Source organism: Sus scrofa, chromosome 13 (genome assembly GCF_000003025.6).
Source record: "Sus scrofa isolate TJ Tabasco breed Duroc chromosome 13, Sscrofa11.1, whole genome shotgun sequence".
In the NCBI taxonomy this organism is placed as follows: Eukaryota; Metazoa; Chordata; class Mammalia; order Artiodactyla; family Suidae; genus Sus; species Sus scrofa.
This window is the reverse complement of record NC_010455.5, coordinates 69,699,024-69,715,909: the sequence shown is the minus strand read 5'-3', so window position 1 is coordinate 69,715,909 and position 16,886 is coordinate 69,699,024. Positions and strand designations below refer to the sequence as shown.

Sequence of the window (16,886 nt, the reverse complement as noted above, 5' to 3'; positions counted from 1 at the left end):
TTCTTTCCACTGGATGGTGCCTAAAAGAGTGATCGCTTCACCTTGCTCACAGAATGAGTCTTTAGTGGAAGGTCAAAGGCTTTTAAAGATGTTGGTGGATGGCGTAAACCTGAGGCAGAATGTGGTAGGTTGGATTCACCTGGGTTGGGAAACATCTTCGGTGTTCTCTCAAAAATGGTGGGTAGGGAACTCTGGATGGAAGTGATGGTAACTGTTCTTTTTCTCTCCTTCTTTTCTCTGTGTTCATCCTTTAGATTCACCCAAACCACCACTTGCTCCCAAGCCAAAGACTGCCAGTCCTCTCACGCCAGTAACGGCACCTAAATTCCCCTCAGCCCGGCCTGAGAGTCTCCACAGTCCCAACTCCATGTCTAGGGGGCCAAAACCCCCCATCGCCCCAAAACCCAGGCTGGCTACCCCCAGCGAGTGGAGGGCCAGTGTCTACATGATCAACAGCTTGAACAAATGCAGCAACGGGAAGCTGCCTTGTGCGGACAAAGGGCTCTGCGAGGAGCGGCGCTCCAACCCGGAATGCTCCGAGTCTGAGGCGGACGAGGATTACATCCTGGCCCCTGGGGCTGTGCCCCAAGAGGATGGACCCAGGGCTGGGGGCTCTGCAGAGGACAAAGTCTCGGTGCCTCTGGAGGCCAGTGGGGAGGAGACAGGCCAGGAAGGAGGCAAGGAGTGTGAGCAGGAGGGGACAGCAACTGCAGAGGACTTGGTCAGCCCAGCTGAAGCGGTGCAGAGTGGAGAGAGTGATGAAGACCTCACGCCTGAGTTCGAGGGGGCAGAGGAGCAGAGGTTCATGTCTGAGGAGGAAGCGAAGCTGGTGGAAGAATACAGCGAGTGCATCCTGGAGGATGGGGGTCCTCGGGATGGAGAGGCAGCCTTTCTGAGCAATATGTCGTTATTGGACCTCCACGTAGAGGATCCAGCAGCTCGTGGCGAGGAGCCCGGGACCCCTGGTGAGGCAGAGGAGGATGGCGAGGAAAGCTGTGCCAACACAGAACCTGGGGCGCTGGATGCATGCCTGGACTCCAACAGCCCCATCGAGAGGAATGCAGAAGATGCCGAAGAGGAGCCCCTGGAAGATGAGGGGTTGGTCACAGGCATCCCAGAAGCAGAGGCGGCCACACTCAGCCCTGAAACCTCCTTGGAGGTGTGTGGAGATACCCCAGGCAGTGGCGGCGAGGATGCTGATGATGAGCCATGTGACCCAGAAGAAACTGCAGCCCTGGCCCAGGGGGCAGGAGGAGACCCTGGAGGAGATGAGGACGCCGTGCCAGATGAAGCAGCAGAGGAGAGCTGCCAGATCATTCCTTTTGAGAGCGACTGTCTGGATGACTTTGTGGCTCCACTCTCAGAAAGTCCCTATGAGTTCTTCCCAACCGAGAGCACCTCCTTCTGCAGCGAAAGCTACACTCCTCTTCCTGAGTCGGTGGAAGGCCCAGAGTCAGAGCAGGTACTGCAGTCGGGCCAGCAGGCAGAGCAGGACCCAGGGGCTGGGGCTGGCTGTGGCCAGCATGGCTCCCGGCCCAGTGGTGCTGAGGAGAGGCCCTGTGTCCCCAATGTGGTGGTCCTGTCAGAGGATGACGACGCTCTGGACGATGCACTCACCAACCCCTATGAGATGGGAGTGGGCCTGGTGTGCAGGGAAGACCAGGGGGATGGGGCAATGTTGGAGGCACAGGCTTCCTTGGACGCACCCAGTGGCTATGACGTGAAGGACGAAGTGAGCTCTGATGCTGAGGGTGGCTCGCTTCCCGTTGACAGGAAGAACGTCATTGTGAGGGCCAGGCCCCACTCCGGGAAGGTGGCTGGCTATGTCCCAGAAACTGTCCCAGAAGAAACAGGGCCAGAAGCTGGCTCATCAGCAGTTGGCGTTGCAGGTGCCACCCAGGAGGCAAGGAAGACAGTCCTGCCATTGGAGGGGAAGCCGCTAGACATCAGCAGGGCCTTGCCCGCCAAGCCCAGAGCCTTCACTTTGTACCCTCGGTCATTCTCCGTGGAAGGCCGAGAGATTCCCATGTCCCTGTACCGGGAGCCCGAGGCATGCAGCCTAGACGACCACAGGATCAAGAGGAAGGACGACAACCTCTCCCTGCCCTGCATGATTGGTTCCTCTGGCAGCTTCTCCCAGAGGGGCCACCTACCGTCAAGCGGCACCTCCACCCCATCTTCTGTGGTCGACATCCCGCCCCCTTTTGACCTGGCCTGCATCACCAAAAAGCCCATCACGAAGAGCTCACCCTCGCTCCTGGTGGAGAGCGAGCCCCCAGACAAGCACAGCAAGAAGAAGAAGCCGTCCTTTAAACGGTTCCTGGCACTGACATTTAAGAAGAAGACAGATAGCAAGGTGCATGTGGACGTCAACGTGTCCTCGTCCAGGTCTTCCTCGGAGTCCAGCTACCATGGGCCAGCCCGGCTCCTGGAGATGGACCGGAGGAGCCTCAGCAACTCGCCTCAACTCAGGGCGCGGACAGGCAAGCCCCGGGCTTGTGACTCGCCCTCCTCCCTCATCTTCTACAGGGACGGCAAGAGGAAGGGTGTGCCCTTCAGCAGGACGGTGTCCAGGGTGGAGTCCTTCGAGGACCGCTCCCGGCCGCCCTTTCTGCCCCTGCCCCTGACCAAGCCGCGCTCCATCTCTTTCCCCAATGCTGACACCTCGGACTACGAGAACATTCCAGCCATGAACTCGGACTATGAAAACATCCAGCTTCCACCCCGGAGGCCCGCAAGGGCTGGCACGTTTACAAAGCTGTTTGAAGAGCAGAGCAGAGCCCTGTCTGCGGCCAATGAGAATGATGGCTATGTGGACATGAGCAGCTTCAATGCCTTCGAGAGCAAACCACAGAGTGCAGACCAGGAGGCAGAAAGGTACCATGACATTCCAGTTCCTTTGTTGTGGTGCAGGTGTAACTACCCAGGAGGTGGGCTTAGGCACGGGGACAGAACAGACTTGCTTTTTAGCCTCGGGCTCTCTTTCCTCCTGGCTTTATGACAAGGGGTGAGTGGCTTTACCTCTTTGAGGCTCAGGTACTTCATCTGGGAAATGGAGTCCTGCTGCCTCTGGGCAGAGTGTTTGAGAAGATGGGAGGATCTAACCTTTGCAAAAGTGTTGTCCTAGATGCCACATGCATCACACATGCCAGCACAGTATGTCTATTATTTGGGGTGCACTTTTCATCTCCTAGGTGGACTGCTGTGCTCTGCCCCTCTGGGAAAGTCACCAAGAGAGAAGGTTCTGGACTCTTGCCAAACTAAATAGCTTTCACCATCAGGAAAATACTCTAAATTGTGATTGATACCTTTTTATTGTGTCAATATACACTCTATTCAAGGGAACGAGAAAAGACAATTCATTTAAATTGTTTAAAGAGCTAAGGGTGCGTGAGCTAAATTTCTGAACAGAAGTCTTTAAGACTTACATCCAAGCTGATTTTTTTTTTTTTTTTTGGACTCAGTCACCTTGGAAGTGAGCGTGAAACACTGCAATTATTGACAGCAGTGGGGGTTTTCGGACCCCACCTTCCCAAGACTGACTGAATGCCCTTATTGATCATCCCAGGTGGATAATTGCCAAATCTTGCTGTTCCTTAGACATTGTGGGTGCAACTGAAAAGTGCCACGATTCAACCTCAACCATTTATACCCTTGGGAGAGTCTATCTAGATTAATGAAAAGTCAGAATGGTGTGGTTTTAAGGGAAATCCTGATTCTTTCCCTCGTGTGCAGTAATGCAACCCAGTCCTACACAGCTGCTGCCGCTAGCAATGCCCAGGGGCCCTGCAGTAATGAATAGATAGGGATGATTTGCAATTGGCATTAGCTGTCTCTGGAGTATAGACACTAGAAGTGTTTGTATGGTTTATTCTCCTGATTTTTTTTACAGGGTTCCCCACCCTGGCTCCACCTTCCCCCTTCCCCAAGTCTGGAAAAGGCTATTAACTGGTTCTTCCTAGGTTTGTTGGCCACAGCAAAGGTAAACAGTAGTGATGCTGGAGGAATCCAGTTTAATTTGAAGAATGTGGATGGGTGTGAACTTTAAGAGGGTGAGGGTGGCAGAGTGGATGAGTTCATTACATTAATAGTTATCAGCGGGGTTTGATGGGACTCAGAGCTGAAATGCCTCCAGCACTGATGAAAATAGAACCAAGCCTTGAAACGGTACAGTCTCCACACTGGGAAGGACCACAAAGGGCATATGGTCAAAGCTGTCACCTCTCATAGCTCTCTCTCCTAACCCAGCCTATACTTGAATTCCTCAAGCCGCAGGGAACTCACTACCACCCACAGCTGCCATGTTTGTTGCTAGGGACTCTGATTAAGATTTTCTTTCTGACAGAAGCAAAAGTTCTCTCCCTGGGTGTCCCAGCCCCGCTAAGGCAAAAGCTACTCCCTATGGTATCCTGCCCTGCTCATGCTGGCTCTGCCCCCAAAACCCCAGCCAGGCCCCTGAGCTCAATTCCTCTTTTGTATGACTAGCCTTCAGAAATTGAAGTCTCCTTCTGTTGACACACAGGATTTTGTAGCTGGAAGAGAATTTCAGACAATGTTTGGTTCTGTTACAGAAGAGGAAACTGAGGCAGAGAGGGAAAGAGACTGGCCTAAGGTCGCCCAGCAGTTTAGTGGAGACATCAATGTTAGGACCCAGATTTCCTGGCTCTCCGTTCAGGAATTTGTAGGGAATTATGCTAAGGGACGCCAGGTCTGGTTGTCACACTCAACTTTACATATGGTGCCTCTGGGCTTGTGCAGTGCCCAGGCTACTTGGCCATATGCAAGGCCTGTGACGCCTCAATCTGTACTTTGTCCAAAAACCACAAAAGCTCCCTTCATCTAAACTAACATAACACCAAGGGAATAAAATACCAGGGAAAAGCTGACGCTTACTGTGTGCCAGGCACTGCACTAGGTGCTTCCCCTGCATTAGCTCACATCTGCTGCTACAGCCTGGGGCCTTGGTTGAGAATCCTGACCCATCAGACTCTGAATTTCAAAAGCACTGTTGCCTCACTCTGCATTTACCTCACTGAGGCCAGACTGTGGGATAAATCTCCCATGCAGGAACCACATCCTCTTGGATATCAGTCAGTGAGCAAAGCTTTCTTCCGCTTTCCTGCATGAAGCAGATGGAGGCAGAGGGAGAGAGAAATCCCCGTGCTGGGCTGGAACACGTCCGGGCAAGGGAGGCTTCAGACACATGGAACTGAGAGGCAGGGGAAACTGCCACGGGCTAAGGCCCCCTTGCTTCTTCACCTGAATGAGGGCTTTGAGAATCAACAGGGCGGGGGTGCTGCTGATCTGAGACCTGTGCCCAGAGGTGCCTGGGGTTGGACAGGACGGGATCAGAGGGTGGGAGACAGTTCCTTCCTCCTTCCGCCACTTGTCCCACCCCAGACCTTGCGTGAAGATCAGAGGCAGAAGCCAAAATAAATAGCGACAGTCCCGAAAGAGCACAGGACAGTGTGCCTGGAGACACGGGTTCAGAGCCTGCTCCATTACAGACTTGCTGTGGGGTCTTAAAAGAGGCCGGACCTCAGTTGGCTCCCCTGTAAAATGGTAGCCTTGGAGCAGACCTGAAGTTCTCAGCCACCGACACTTACGGTTTTGCTTTAAATCAGTCCATCCTTTTTACTTAAAAATATTTAGAGATTTTGTGTCACTTTTGGGAAATGGAAAAGCAGTATCAGTTGTCGTAAACAGAGGCAATTGTAAAAATAAGATACAAAGCAAAATAAAATAGAAGGGGTACAGTCTAGCCTGAAGTTGTTACCTGCCAAGGCTGTGAGCTGGAGGCTCGGTCCCTTTGTTTAGAGGGAGGGGTGTTCCAGCCATCCTGGCACCATGCGGAGACTTTCTGCTTGGCATAATCAGAAGGATTTGAACGGATTGGAAAAGGAATAACTCTCTCATGGTGAGATTCAGTGTTACTTAAATCCAAGTCCTTTTTCCACTGAAAGTGCCTCCCTTCAAGAACTGTGCAGGGTGTGTAATAGAATTGAGAGGGCCCATGGAGATCCCGGATCAGAGCAGCAGCTCAGGGTCTAATGGATGATTATGAAGTTTCTTCTGTGTAGTCCTTCCTGGGAGATTTGTATTCACAGATAATAACATGTTAGCAGCTACAGCAATACTCTTATTTACAATCTATCTTATGAAATAAAATTTCATACATCGTTACCTATGTACATTTTCTCCTCGTATACAAAAAAGGCTGTCATCCTTTAGTTTAAACCATGTACCCAAAGCATTCTTTTTTTCCTGAAATGAGTCATACACATAAAAAATGTTTTCTATAGCGATCTAGTCTAACACTTGTCCTTTTCAAGTAAGATGTTTTGTGTCCTCAGCACTCTTGGTTGGGGAAGCCAGTCTTTTTTTCTAAAATCCCATAGGACCTCAATATGTTGGTTACACTCTAGGAGCTTAGTAAATGCATGTTGATGCATTGGTGATTTTGAGCTTCACTGGAGGAAAGAACTACATTTATGAAGTATCTTCTGAACCACATTTCAAGGTGCTTTGTATACGCTTATTAAATACCCATTAGTTGCAAAACACCACACACACACACACTGGCTTGTCCAGGCATCACGTTTAAAGCCCCATTAATTGTAAGTTTGCTTATTGCACGATGTCTCCTTTAGTCACTCAGCATTGCACCTCGACAAAGACTCCTGAAGCCACTTTTCTGTCTCATCATGAAAATATTCAAACTTACAGAAAAGTAAGGAGAGTTTTTACATCCAATGTCCATGTGCCCACCGCCTAGATTTTACCATGACCATGCAGCTGTACTGGCTGCCTCTCCTCCCTTTCTCCCAGTGCTCTCTCCAACTATTAACAAATATTGGTTTTGATGCCTTTGTGGTGGCATTTTCTGTGGACAGCCCAGGGAGAACCATGAGAGCTCGTGCCCATCTCTCAGCCTGTGCTCCACCTCTTACTTTCGGTGTGACTTGGCCTCCGTTTCTTTATCTGTAGAAGGGAACGATAGTAGTACTAGCCTCGTAAGGTCATTAAGATGAAATGAGTTAATGCAGCACAGGGTGGAATGATTGGCGACACTGGCTGTTATTGAGTGACATGATCAGGGTCACATAGTGGAGAATGCAGGATTGGAATTTGATTGTGGGGGCGGGTGGATAATTGGGTCCCATTCACTGAGGGGATGTCTCTCTGTCTCCCTCTCATACGACTATTCTGTGTGTGACTCGGCATTCAGGACCTCACATCTGTAAACCAGGACTGCAAATTTGTGAGCAGCAGCAGGTGTGGCATCAGCATCACCTCTGACCTCTGCAGACAACACTCTTGGTTTGGAGTCAGGACCAGGGTTTATGATTCTGCCATCTTACCAGCCATCTCTGTGGCTCTGGTGATAACTGTTATTTCATTTGAAACTCACTGTTAGTTAGGCACTGTAGGAATTTCCAGTCCCCATTTTCTAGGTGAGAAAGCTGAGGCCCAGTAAAATGATATAAACCACTGGCTGGCACGCAGATAGTACTCGCCAGAATAGGATTCGAACCCAAGTCGTTCTGACTTTCAGCCTCATGCTCCTTCCACTTCCGTTTTATGTGGTTGAAAAGTGCCACCTCAGCTGGCGGCCTCCATCCACTTCAGTTTCACATGTCTCCCTTGCAGGAGACAGGCCAGCATGGCCACCCCCCAAAATGTTGGCCTTGTTTATGGGTCCAGAGGAAAGGGCCCAAGGCAAAGTGGAAGGACACACCTTTCTGATGGCTTTCTGATGGCTGTTGGGTTTGTGGCTCTCTTGGCAGCTCATTGAGAAGATGGGAAGGCTTTTCTGGGACTTGCTCAGACATCTTGCTCACACGTGAGATGCTCAGACATCTTTCCCTCCCTCCAGGCTGCTGTGGGAGTAGGGGGCCAGGGGCTGGGACCCTTGTCTTCCTGCAGCCCTTTGAGCTTGGGTTAGAGCAGCCACTTGCACTGCTTGTTAGGGGAGCTTCAGTTGCTTCTGAGAGCCGTGGAAGGGCTGGGGGGCCAGCATTTCAAGGCCGTTTGTTCTTGGCACACAGGAGTGTGTGGATTGACTCTGTGAAACAGCACACACGTGAGGATGGGGGCGGAAACATCCAGGTAATTGAATATCAAGTATTTGGCTAACTGATGACCACCATTTGAGAAACGAGTAATTCTGAACAAGGAACTGTGCCAAGTGTGTGTGGAATTGTTGCTGAAACTCAGCCTCTGTCCACCTGAGCTGAATAGAGACAGTTTTGGGTGAAGGAGGAAGAATTTTTATTACTTTGCCAGGCAAAGGAGGCCACAGCAGGCTAATGCCTCAAAGGCTGTGCCCTCCTTTGGGGAAGAATTGCAGGGAGTTTTATGGTCTAAAAGGAGAAAAACAGGGTTTCAGATAAGAATCAGGATTGGGGCAAACGTGTTCTTTGTTTGAGGGAATCTTAGTCATCAAAGCTGGTGGCAGGAGATCTCCGGTGTGATCCTGGTGGTGGTCTTCTGGGTTATTGCCTAGAATAACAGTACTTGTGAAAAGGGCATATTGATCAGAGATTAGAGCAAACTAGGAATGTTCCTGGAAAACATCATGTGCTAATAGTTTTTAACCCACAAGCAATTGTGCTCAGCGTGCCTAATCTTTAGCTTACAGGTGATTGTGTTTAGGGTGCAGTCCAATGAGGGAGAAGCACAAGCAAAGACTCCAAGCTGTTCAGTTTTAAAATATTCATTTCTAAAAGAAGCTATATTCATTAGAAATATTCATTTCTAAAAGTTATAAGGAATATAACTTTTCCCTTAGGTGTGTAAGATTCCTGCATCATTATGTGTATGCCTTGAGAGGGAACCAGGATCCTGCCCCAAGGCTGTGCTGTTGTTGCTTGACTCTTCCTTGTCCTTGCATCCCCTTCCTTCCCTGATCAGGGACTGTCTGAACCTGCTCCTTGGAACTCAGGGAAGGCCGTGGAGATTGAATGAGGCCCATTTCCTAAAATCAAGAAATGGGGGACACAGGCTTTTGTGCCCAGAAGCCCCCCAGGGCCCCGCTCAGTTACAGAAGGAGGTGGCAAGATGGATCCATACTGTCACTTCAGTGGATGCACAGTTGAGGGGGTCAGGGGACTCAGACCCAAGTCCCTGAAGTGCAAGATCCAAAATGCTCAGGACCCAAAGAGGAGGCATCAGGAGGAGGGTGGGCTGGCTTCCTGGACAGAGGGTATTTGAATGGACCCCGAATGAAAAGTAGGGCTGTTGTTTTCAGCAGCTGACGCTGCAGTGAAAGGACTTAGCCTTGGTTCAGAAGTTTTCTCGGTATCTTTATTCTGGAAAACATTTCCCATCATCTGCAGACATGGAGACTACATGGAGGAGTTTGGGCTGAAAGGCATAAGGTCTCAAACACCATCTTTCTCTCATCCCCAGTTCTCATAGCAGAATGTCTCACTGACTCAGCAATTTTCCTCCCTGGCCATCGTTAGCTACTGTTTAGAGTCCAGGAGGGTGACAGTCCATATCTCCAGGTGTTCCCGTCTGGCTGGGGAGAAAGGATGGGAGAGGTCCTTAGGACCTGGTGTCATAGAGGTTGCGTTAGAGATTCATCCAGACTGTTCTAGGGGAGGGTCAGCAGGGAGCTGCACTGTCGAGGATGCCCGAGGGTATTGCCAGAGGAACAGGAGGGTCGCAAGCCTGGGGCAGGAGTCTAGGGTAAGAACAGACTGTGAAGTGTTCAGACAGAGGTCAGTGTCCATGCCTGCAAGATGAACTTGGGAAGACAGCCTGGAGCCCAGCTGGAAAGCGCCTCGTACATCAGCTTGATGAGCCTGTCTGTTTCCCACCTGCCTCACCCCCACCCCCACCCCAGGGCAGCAGGGAGACCCTGGCGGGCTTGCAGCAGGGCAGTGCCATGATGGGGTTGGTGCACTGCCCTGGACACCTCATCGGCAGGATGGAGAGTGGAGGAATAAATGTGGGAAGCAGGGAGAGGAGTCGAGACCATTGTACCTGCCTCTCCAGGGAAGATGAAGTCCTGGTAGGGCCAAGGCAGTGAGAGGGGAGGAGCAGCGGGGGTTCTGCCTCTGAAATGTGCATGGCAGCTGAGTTCTCCAGCATCCCTTAACTCCAGGCTAGCTTCTGTCTGCCTTTGCTCTTCTTAATCTTTTATCCATCTTTTACAGTCTGTCTGGTCCCAAATAAATAGTTTGAGTTGCTTTCCAGTCAAAGACATAGCAAGAAATAGTAAGAATTTAGCCTTAAATGTATAGATATATGTGACTGGGTCACTTTGTTGTACCGCAGAAATTTGGCAGAACATTGTACATCAACTATAATGTTTTAAAAAAGGAAAAAATAACTACAGTAAAACCATCTCATATTTTATGATAAATAACAGTATATACATATGCATTTTTGGTTTTTGTTAATGTATAGTCAATTTACAAAAACAACAAACAACTCAAAAAACAAAAAATGAAGAATTCAGTCCCTAAAGTAAAAGGTAAAGGGTCAAGCCAACTAACAGTTTGAGGAGGTAATTGTATGGACAATCCAGACCAAGGACAGCAACTGCCATTAACATTCTGAAATCCAGCACAAACCCTAGCATGAGGACAGCTTTAGGATGCAGTCAATGTTTTGGTGAAGTGATTCCCTCAGCGGATGAAACCTGACTTATCTTTATAACCGTAGACAGTGCCGCAGCCACAAAAATGTGCATCATTGTAAAACAAAGGTGCTGTGCAGCCTCACCTCTGCATCCTTAGGTGGGGATGGCAGAGTTGAAGCAAGCCTTCTACTGCCATGTTCCGTTGGTGCCGAGCTCAGTGTCTGGGCTCTGGCACACCCCAGCAGTGGTATTCACTGGTATCTTTCTATCTGCCGAAAAGCTGGAAGCCCTCCTATTATTATTACGTTTTTGACAAATGAACTCGTGCAGAGCTTTCATTAAGTTTCATTGAAAGGACCTGGAAATGCCATAAAAATTATTATAATCTCAAAAGCATCACATTCCTAATGCATGCGGCTGTGCTTCTTGTTGAAATTGACTGATGAGAATATTCAGTTTTTAATTTTCTGACTTAAAATAAGACCATCTGCAGCTGTTTCTTTTAGCAATAATGTTTAATTAAATGCAATAAAATTTACAAGGAAGGACCCTAATAAGAAAATCGTGTCAGGAACACACTTATTGTAACATTGACTAGCATGAGATTAAGGCCCCAGCTTTTTTTTTTTTTTTTTTTTTTATATCTTGCAGAGCTTTAATACGGATGAAATCCTGATTAAGTGTTAATCACGATGTGGTTTTTACCTTCATAAAGTCAGGGTTTCCCTCTGTGGGAGGCATGAAAATAATTCTCACTAATAGCAGACAGCCTTATTGCATGCGTTCTTTGGCGAAATGTCAGCAGCTGGTCTCTTTGACCAGCTGAGCCCCAGAGGAGGAGCAAAGTCTTTGTTTCAGCCTGAGTGTGGACAGGGTTTGAGGTCTGGGCCTCACTCTTCCCGGTCCATGACCTGGGAGTGAGCGTAATTGTGCAGAGGATGCAGCCAAAGAGCAAAAGTCATCTCTGAATTCCATGCATTTCTTCACTGAATACGTATCAAGCGCATCCTGCATGTCAGGCACTGCTCTGCGGACTTCAGAGGCGGTGGCGGTGGTGGTAGCAAGTGGTCAGATGAGCTCCTGGTGAGGCAGAGCTGGTGTTCTGCTGGGGAGAGGCAGACAGGAAACAGACTAAGTGAGCTAGAAAGTTGGGGATAATGAGATCATTTTTTTGTGATGAAATTACTCTTGTGAAAAAGAAGGAAAAGAGCAATGTGATAGGAAGCAAGTGGTGGAAGGGACGTTTTAGATGGGGTGCTCAGGGAAGGCTTCTCAGAAGTGGTGATGTTAGTGAAACCTGAATGGTGATCAGATAACCTCAGGGGAAGGGCATCCATGCAGAGGGAACAGCAGGGACAGAGGCCCTGAGGCTAGAGGCTTTGGGGGATGGGGTAGGGTCTGTGGAGAGGCCAGGAGTCCAGCATGACTAGAGAGCAGAACACAGTGGGGAGGGTGACCCGGGATGGGTGGGCAGGGACTTTGTAAGAAATTTGGATTTTACTTTCATGAGATGCCATTGGAGGGAAGTGTTAGGTTCCAAAATGTTTGAGTAATCTGAACTCTTTGAGACTTGTGTGTTTACAGTCATCTGCAAATTATTTGAAAATGCAACAAAGAATATTTGTTATTCAGAATGGTTCTGGAAGTCTAAGGAGGTTTGAATTTGGGTCCCAGCTCTTCCCCTGGCTTTGTGACTTTTGAGCATCTGGGTCTCAGATCTCTCTCCCAACTGTGACTGCTCTGAACTGGCTTGAGCCATCAGTTCTGCCTCCCCATCTGAGTGCTCTTTGCAGAAGGTGGTAATGGTCCAGGGACCTGAGAGAAGCCAGGCCAGCGCCAGAGGGAGGCTGGGAGGCGATGAGAATGGGGACATTCCTGGAAAGGAATGCATTTGGACTTGTACTCTGTGTGTGAATCAAGTTGATCTGTGAACCATAGGGAGCTATTAAAGGTTTTACAGCAAGGGAGTGTCATTGTCAGCCAGTGTGCTAGCACAGGTATTGTCAGCCGGGGCGGCGGGGGGGCGGTGAGGGGGAAGAGAGACCCCCACAGCACAGCATCTAAGTGTCAGGGGATCGAGGCATGATGACAGGAGCTTGCTCTGCCCCCATGGTGTAGTCACTCAGAGCAGAGTGACCCAGAGCATGGGGCTCTCAGGGTGCCCGCTGGCGGGCAGGTAGTGCAGCTGTCAGAACCAAAGAGGCAGCAAAGAATGATCTTGAGTCTGGCTCTGCCCCTTGTTCCATCTGAGCCTCAGTCTCCACATGGGTTCCAGTAGTCTGATGGTCCCTTCAGCCCTGAGCTGTCATAAGGAGCCAGAGATGGTTCCTGAACAAGGGCTTCATCAGCGCTTACCATATAACACCATTGGCCTTGGCCTTTGCTGCCAGGAGCCTTGTGCACCACAGCTCACGAGGCTTTGCTTCATGTCCTCTAGATGCCAGGCACCCTCTTGGACCCTTTACCTGTGTTAACTCAGTTGATCTGAAGCCCCCTCCCCTCCAGCCACACAGATACTTTTTAAAAAATCTCCACTCAGCAGATGAGGAAACTAAGGTACAAAGAAGTTAAGGAAGGGGCCCAAGGTCACACAGCTGGTCAGTAGCAGGGCCAGAACATTAGCTCCGGCAGGCCCCAGCCCCTGTGCTTTCAACTGTGCTCTGAGATTCTCTCTCACTTTGTGTGCATCTCTTCAGTTAATTGGCTGAATGTCCCCTCAGGAGTAGTTATCCAGTTTTACTTGTTTAAAAGAAGAGGAAACTAAGGTTCAGAGTGGTAACATGACGTGTAAGCCAGTAAGTGAAGGAGCTAGGGCTGGAAGGCAAGACTTGCCAGGTATGAGTTCTTCCCTTTTTCTGGTTCACCCCCTTGGAGAACGTCCCACCTGGAATCCACCACCCAGATATCAAAGGTGAGGACACACAGTGGAGTATGAATCCTTAGAACGCAAATGTCCTTATTACAGGCACTCGGAATGGACAGCTTATAGTGACTGTCCCCTTGCTGAGATCCACATGGCCAGGGGGTACTGTAAAAACTATATATAGAGAGAAGAGCCCACACAGTTGTGGCAGTCGTCAGAGGCATGGTATTATGCAGGAGGCTAACACTTCCTTAGATTGCCCTGCTGGGCTCAAGAAGGGCCCTAGGGGAATTTATCATCCGTGCTTACGATATTCCAGGTCAACAGCACAGAAAACTCATAATAATTTCTGAGTGATGAATTAATGTGTTTCATCAGTCTCCTTGAGAATGTCCCAAGACTGTCCAGCCTCCAAGAAATGAAGGCAGCTGCTCAGCCGTGTGCTGGGGATTTCTGAGCTTGCAGCTGAGGGCTGCAGCATTTCCCTGTCTTGGAGAGGCCTCTGTCTTTGGCTGTATTCCTGTAAAATGAATGTCTTAGGGTTGAGGTTGTTTGGGGGGATGATGTGGCTGGTCTCTATGTAAACAGACCCATTCTCTACGTGCATGGGGTTGATCTGAAGCCCGTAATAGGGCCCAAGAGAAGTTTCTCCAGGTCAAGGCATGATCTGAGAACTTGAAATTTCAGGCTTGCTTGCCCGATTGCCCGATTTTAATTAAGAAACCAAAACACACACACACACACACACACACACACACACCCCCTTCCAGAATCTGCTCAGTGACCTTATATTCTCCAATACTGTTGGAATGGGACTTTCCGACACTGAGAGAGGTGTCTAGAGGATGTCCCGGGAGGTCGTGAGCCTCTGTCCTGGTCAGTAAACAGTGGACATGCAGCTGCCATGACTTACACAGGCCAGGAAATCTGAGTTCTTGGGGTCAGTTCTGGATGGGCGGGTGGAGTCCCAAGGAAGCAGCCCCTGAAAGTGTCCAGGCCCCCAAGCTGGAGAAGCCCCCGAAGACCAGAGGAGGACTGAGTAGCAGCCCTGTGCCTGGTTCCAGAAGGTGCCTCCTGGCACAGGTACCATCAGATATGTTTTCCTGCCCAGTGCCTGCTGAGTCTGAATGCCACGAAATGCTGAAGAGGCGGTGTGTGGAGGGTGGGGGCCCTGGGCTCTGGCCTGCCTCAGGGGGAGGGGAGGGCAGGGTTCCTCCTCCTGGAGACGAGGGCCCAGCCTCCTTGAAGCAGATGGGAGCCCAGTTATTTGGAGGTCCTTGAGACCTCCCTCACACTTCATCCCAGTGGTTTTCACTCTTTTGCAGCAGGTCCTTTTTTAAGTGAAATCTTACTCAGAACCCCAACATAGGAGGCAAAGGTTTTATTGTAATTCTCTTCCGTAAGTTCAAAAATTTTAAATACTTTGTAGGAAGTTAAATAATGAGGTTGTCATGATGGATAGAAATCTTAGAAATTGGGGGCTATGGATTACAGTGCCACTGTTATGGCCTAATGAATGGTAATGATTGTGCAGAGTGGTGTATTGTGGTGAGTTTTCTAAGATAGACATCTGGGTTCAAATCCTAGCTCTACCAGTTACTGGCTGTATGTCCTTGGGCAAATTACTTAACCTCTCTGTGCTTTAGCAGCCTCATCTATAAAAACAGGAAAGATGACACTACCTACCTAAGTGGTTGTTGTGAGATTTGAATACGTTAACACTTTCGAAGACTTTAACTGGAGCCTGGTCCTTATAAGTGCTTAGTACACTCTAGTCATTAACACTGTAGCTGTGTCTGTATCCATGGAATTCCAGGCAGACATTTGCGAATCCCTGCTCATGAGAGCTTAGGGTTTCTGAGGAATACAGTTGAAAACCCCTCCTCATCCAATATAATCTGGGCAGGCTTCTTTTAATCACTGCTATCTGTCAAGTATACATATTTATAGATCCTATTCACCAATAATTTGATCAATGGTTTACAGACCCCTGTGCCAGACACAGTCAGGGAGATGGAGAAATGATTTCTGCCCATCTTTCAAAAACAGGCCTTTTGTTCTGTTGAAGGAAAGAAAAGCAGTTTGGGGTTAAATAATTATTGGATCACACACTCCTGTATTCTAATAACCCCCTCAGCATCTGTTTCACAAGTTTGGAAATTAAATTAATGCTCTGAGTGGGGAAAGGAGGCAACCCTTAGCAGGTTCCAGTGACTCATGTACATCTGAGCACCCCAGTGCTGTACACACGTTGGCACATTGCCTATCTGCCCCATTTTACAGGTGAGAAGACTGAGGCACCCGGACATCATGTAGCAGAGGAGGCAGACAGACGGGATCTCAGAACAGAGCATGGCACCAGGACCTACAGGGCAGCACAGGGATGAGTCCCATCTCCATTGAGCAGCGCCTCTTCCTGGCAAGGGTTATAGGAGGCTGATTTGCCCTTGCTGAGGGTATGCAGAGGGACTGGGGGAGCCCCTGCCAGAGAGACTGTCCTGGAGATTCCTTTTGAGGCCAGAAAGCTGGACTCAAAACCCCAGGAAGTTCAGGAAGTTGTAAAACCTTGATGTGGCAGCCACATACATGTGCACTGCACTTTACAGACTTTTCTGTGCCTCTTAGCTACATTGATTCTCCCAACAACCATGGTTTGGAGGAGGCAAGATGCCAGTTAAAAGCATAATTTAAGCAAAGACCTGGAGGGGACAGGAGGTAGGCGGGGTTGTTTTCTGTGTGGGGCCTGAGGTTAGCCATTTTCCTGGAATGTTTCCCAGTGTCCTCACCTGAAAAATGGGGCTAATAGAGTGACAGTCTCTGATGGCTAAGAGCAACCTGCGCCACCTGCTTGCTGCAGGGCTCGGCTCAAAGCAGGTTCTCAGTGAGTGTAATTACTGTTACTGTTAGGATTGTATGGAAAAGGGATCTGAGGAAGGGCAGGAGAAGGTCCCTGTAAGTCCCACAGTTTTGAAAACCTCAGGAAAAAGGTAGTGAAGAGCAGAAAAGGAGCTGGAGGCCAGAAGAGGTCGCATAGCCAGCAGGTGGCGGAGCTGATCTAGGACTCGGCACCTGCTGAGAGGCCGCGTGTCCCATGAGGAATTGAGCTGGGTGAGGCTGTTCCCTGAGCTGGCCCGGGACAGGCGGTGCCAGTCCTGGGCACACCTGGAGTTGTTCCCATTGATGGCAGAAGAAAGAAGCTGGTGTCCTGGGCTAGGTACTGCTCTGGGCCTGCGCACCCCTCCCGAGAAGCTCCTTGCAGATGCTGCATCTGGTTTCCTGGGAGGTCCCTGGTCCAAACCCAAGTTTCCTTGCTGGCCAGAGGTCAACACTGGGTGTAGAGCCGTAGAGCCATGGGGTGAGTCAGTGGCTCAGCAGAGACCAGAGTTCAGGCAGCTGGTCTGCCTCTGTATAAAGAGCCCCCTCCTTCCCCAA

General features: G+C 49.6%; 1 protein-coding gene across 1 annotated transcript in view; it reads left to right on the top strand.

Moving 5' to 3' along the window:
- FGD5 (FYVE, RhoGEF and PH domain containing 5) overlaps positions 1–16,886 on the top strand; it is a 129,827-nt gene that overhangs the window by 8,142 nt on the left and 104,799 nt on the right. The window contains exon 2 of the mRNA XM_005669809.3: positions 255–2,877. Within this exon, the coding sequence (XP_005669866.2) occupies positions 255–2,877 (2,623 nt within the window). The remainder of the gene's footprint in view (positions 1–254; positions 2,878–16,886) is intronic.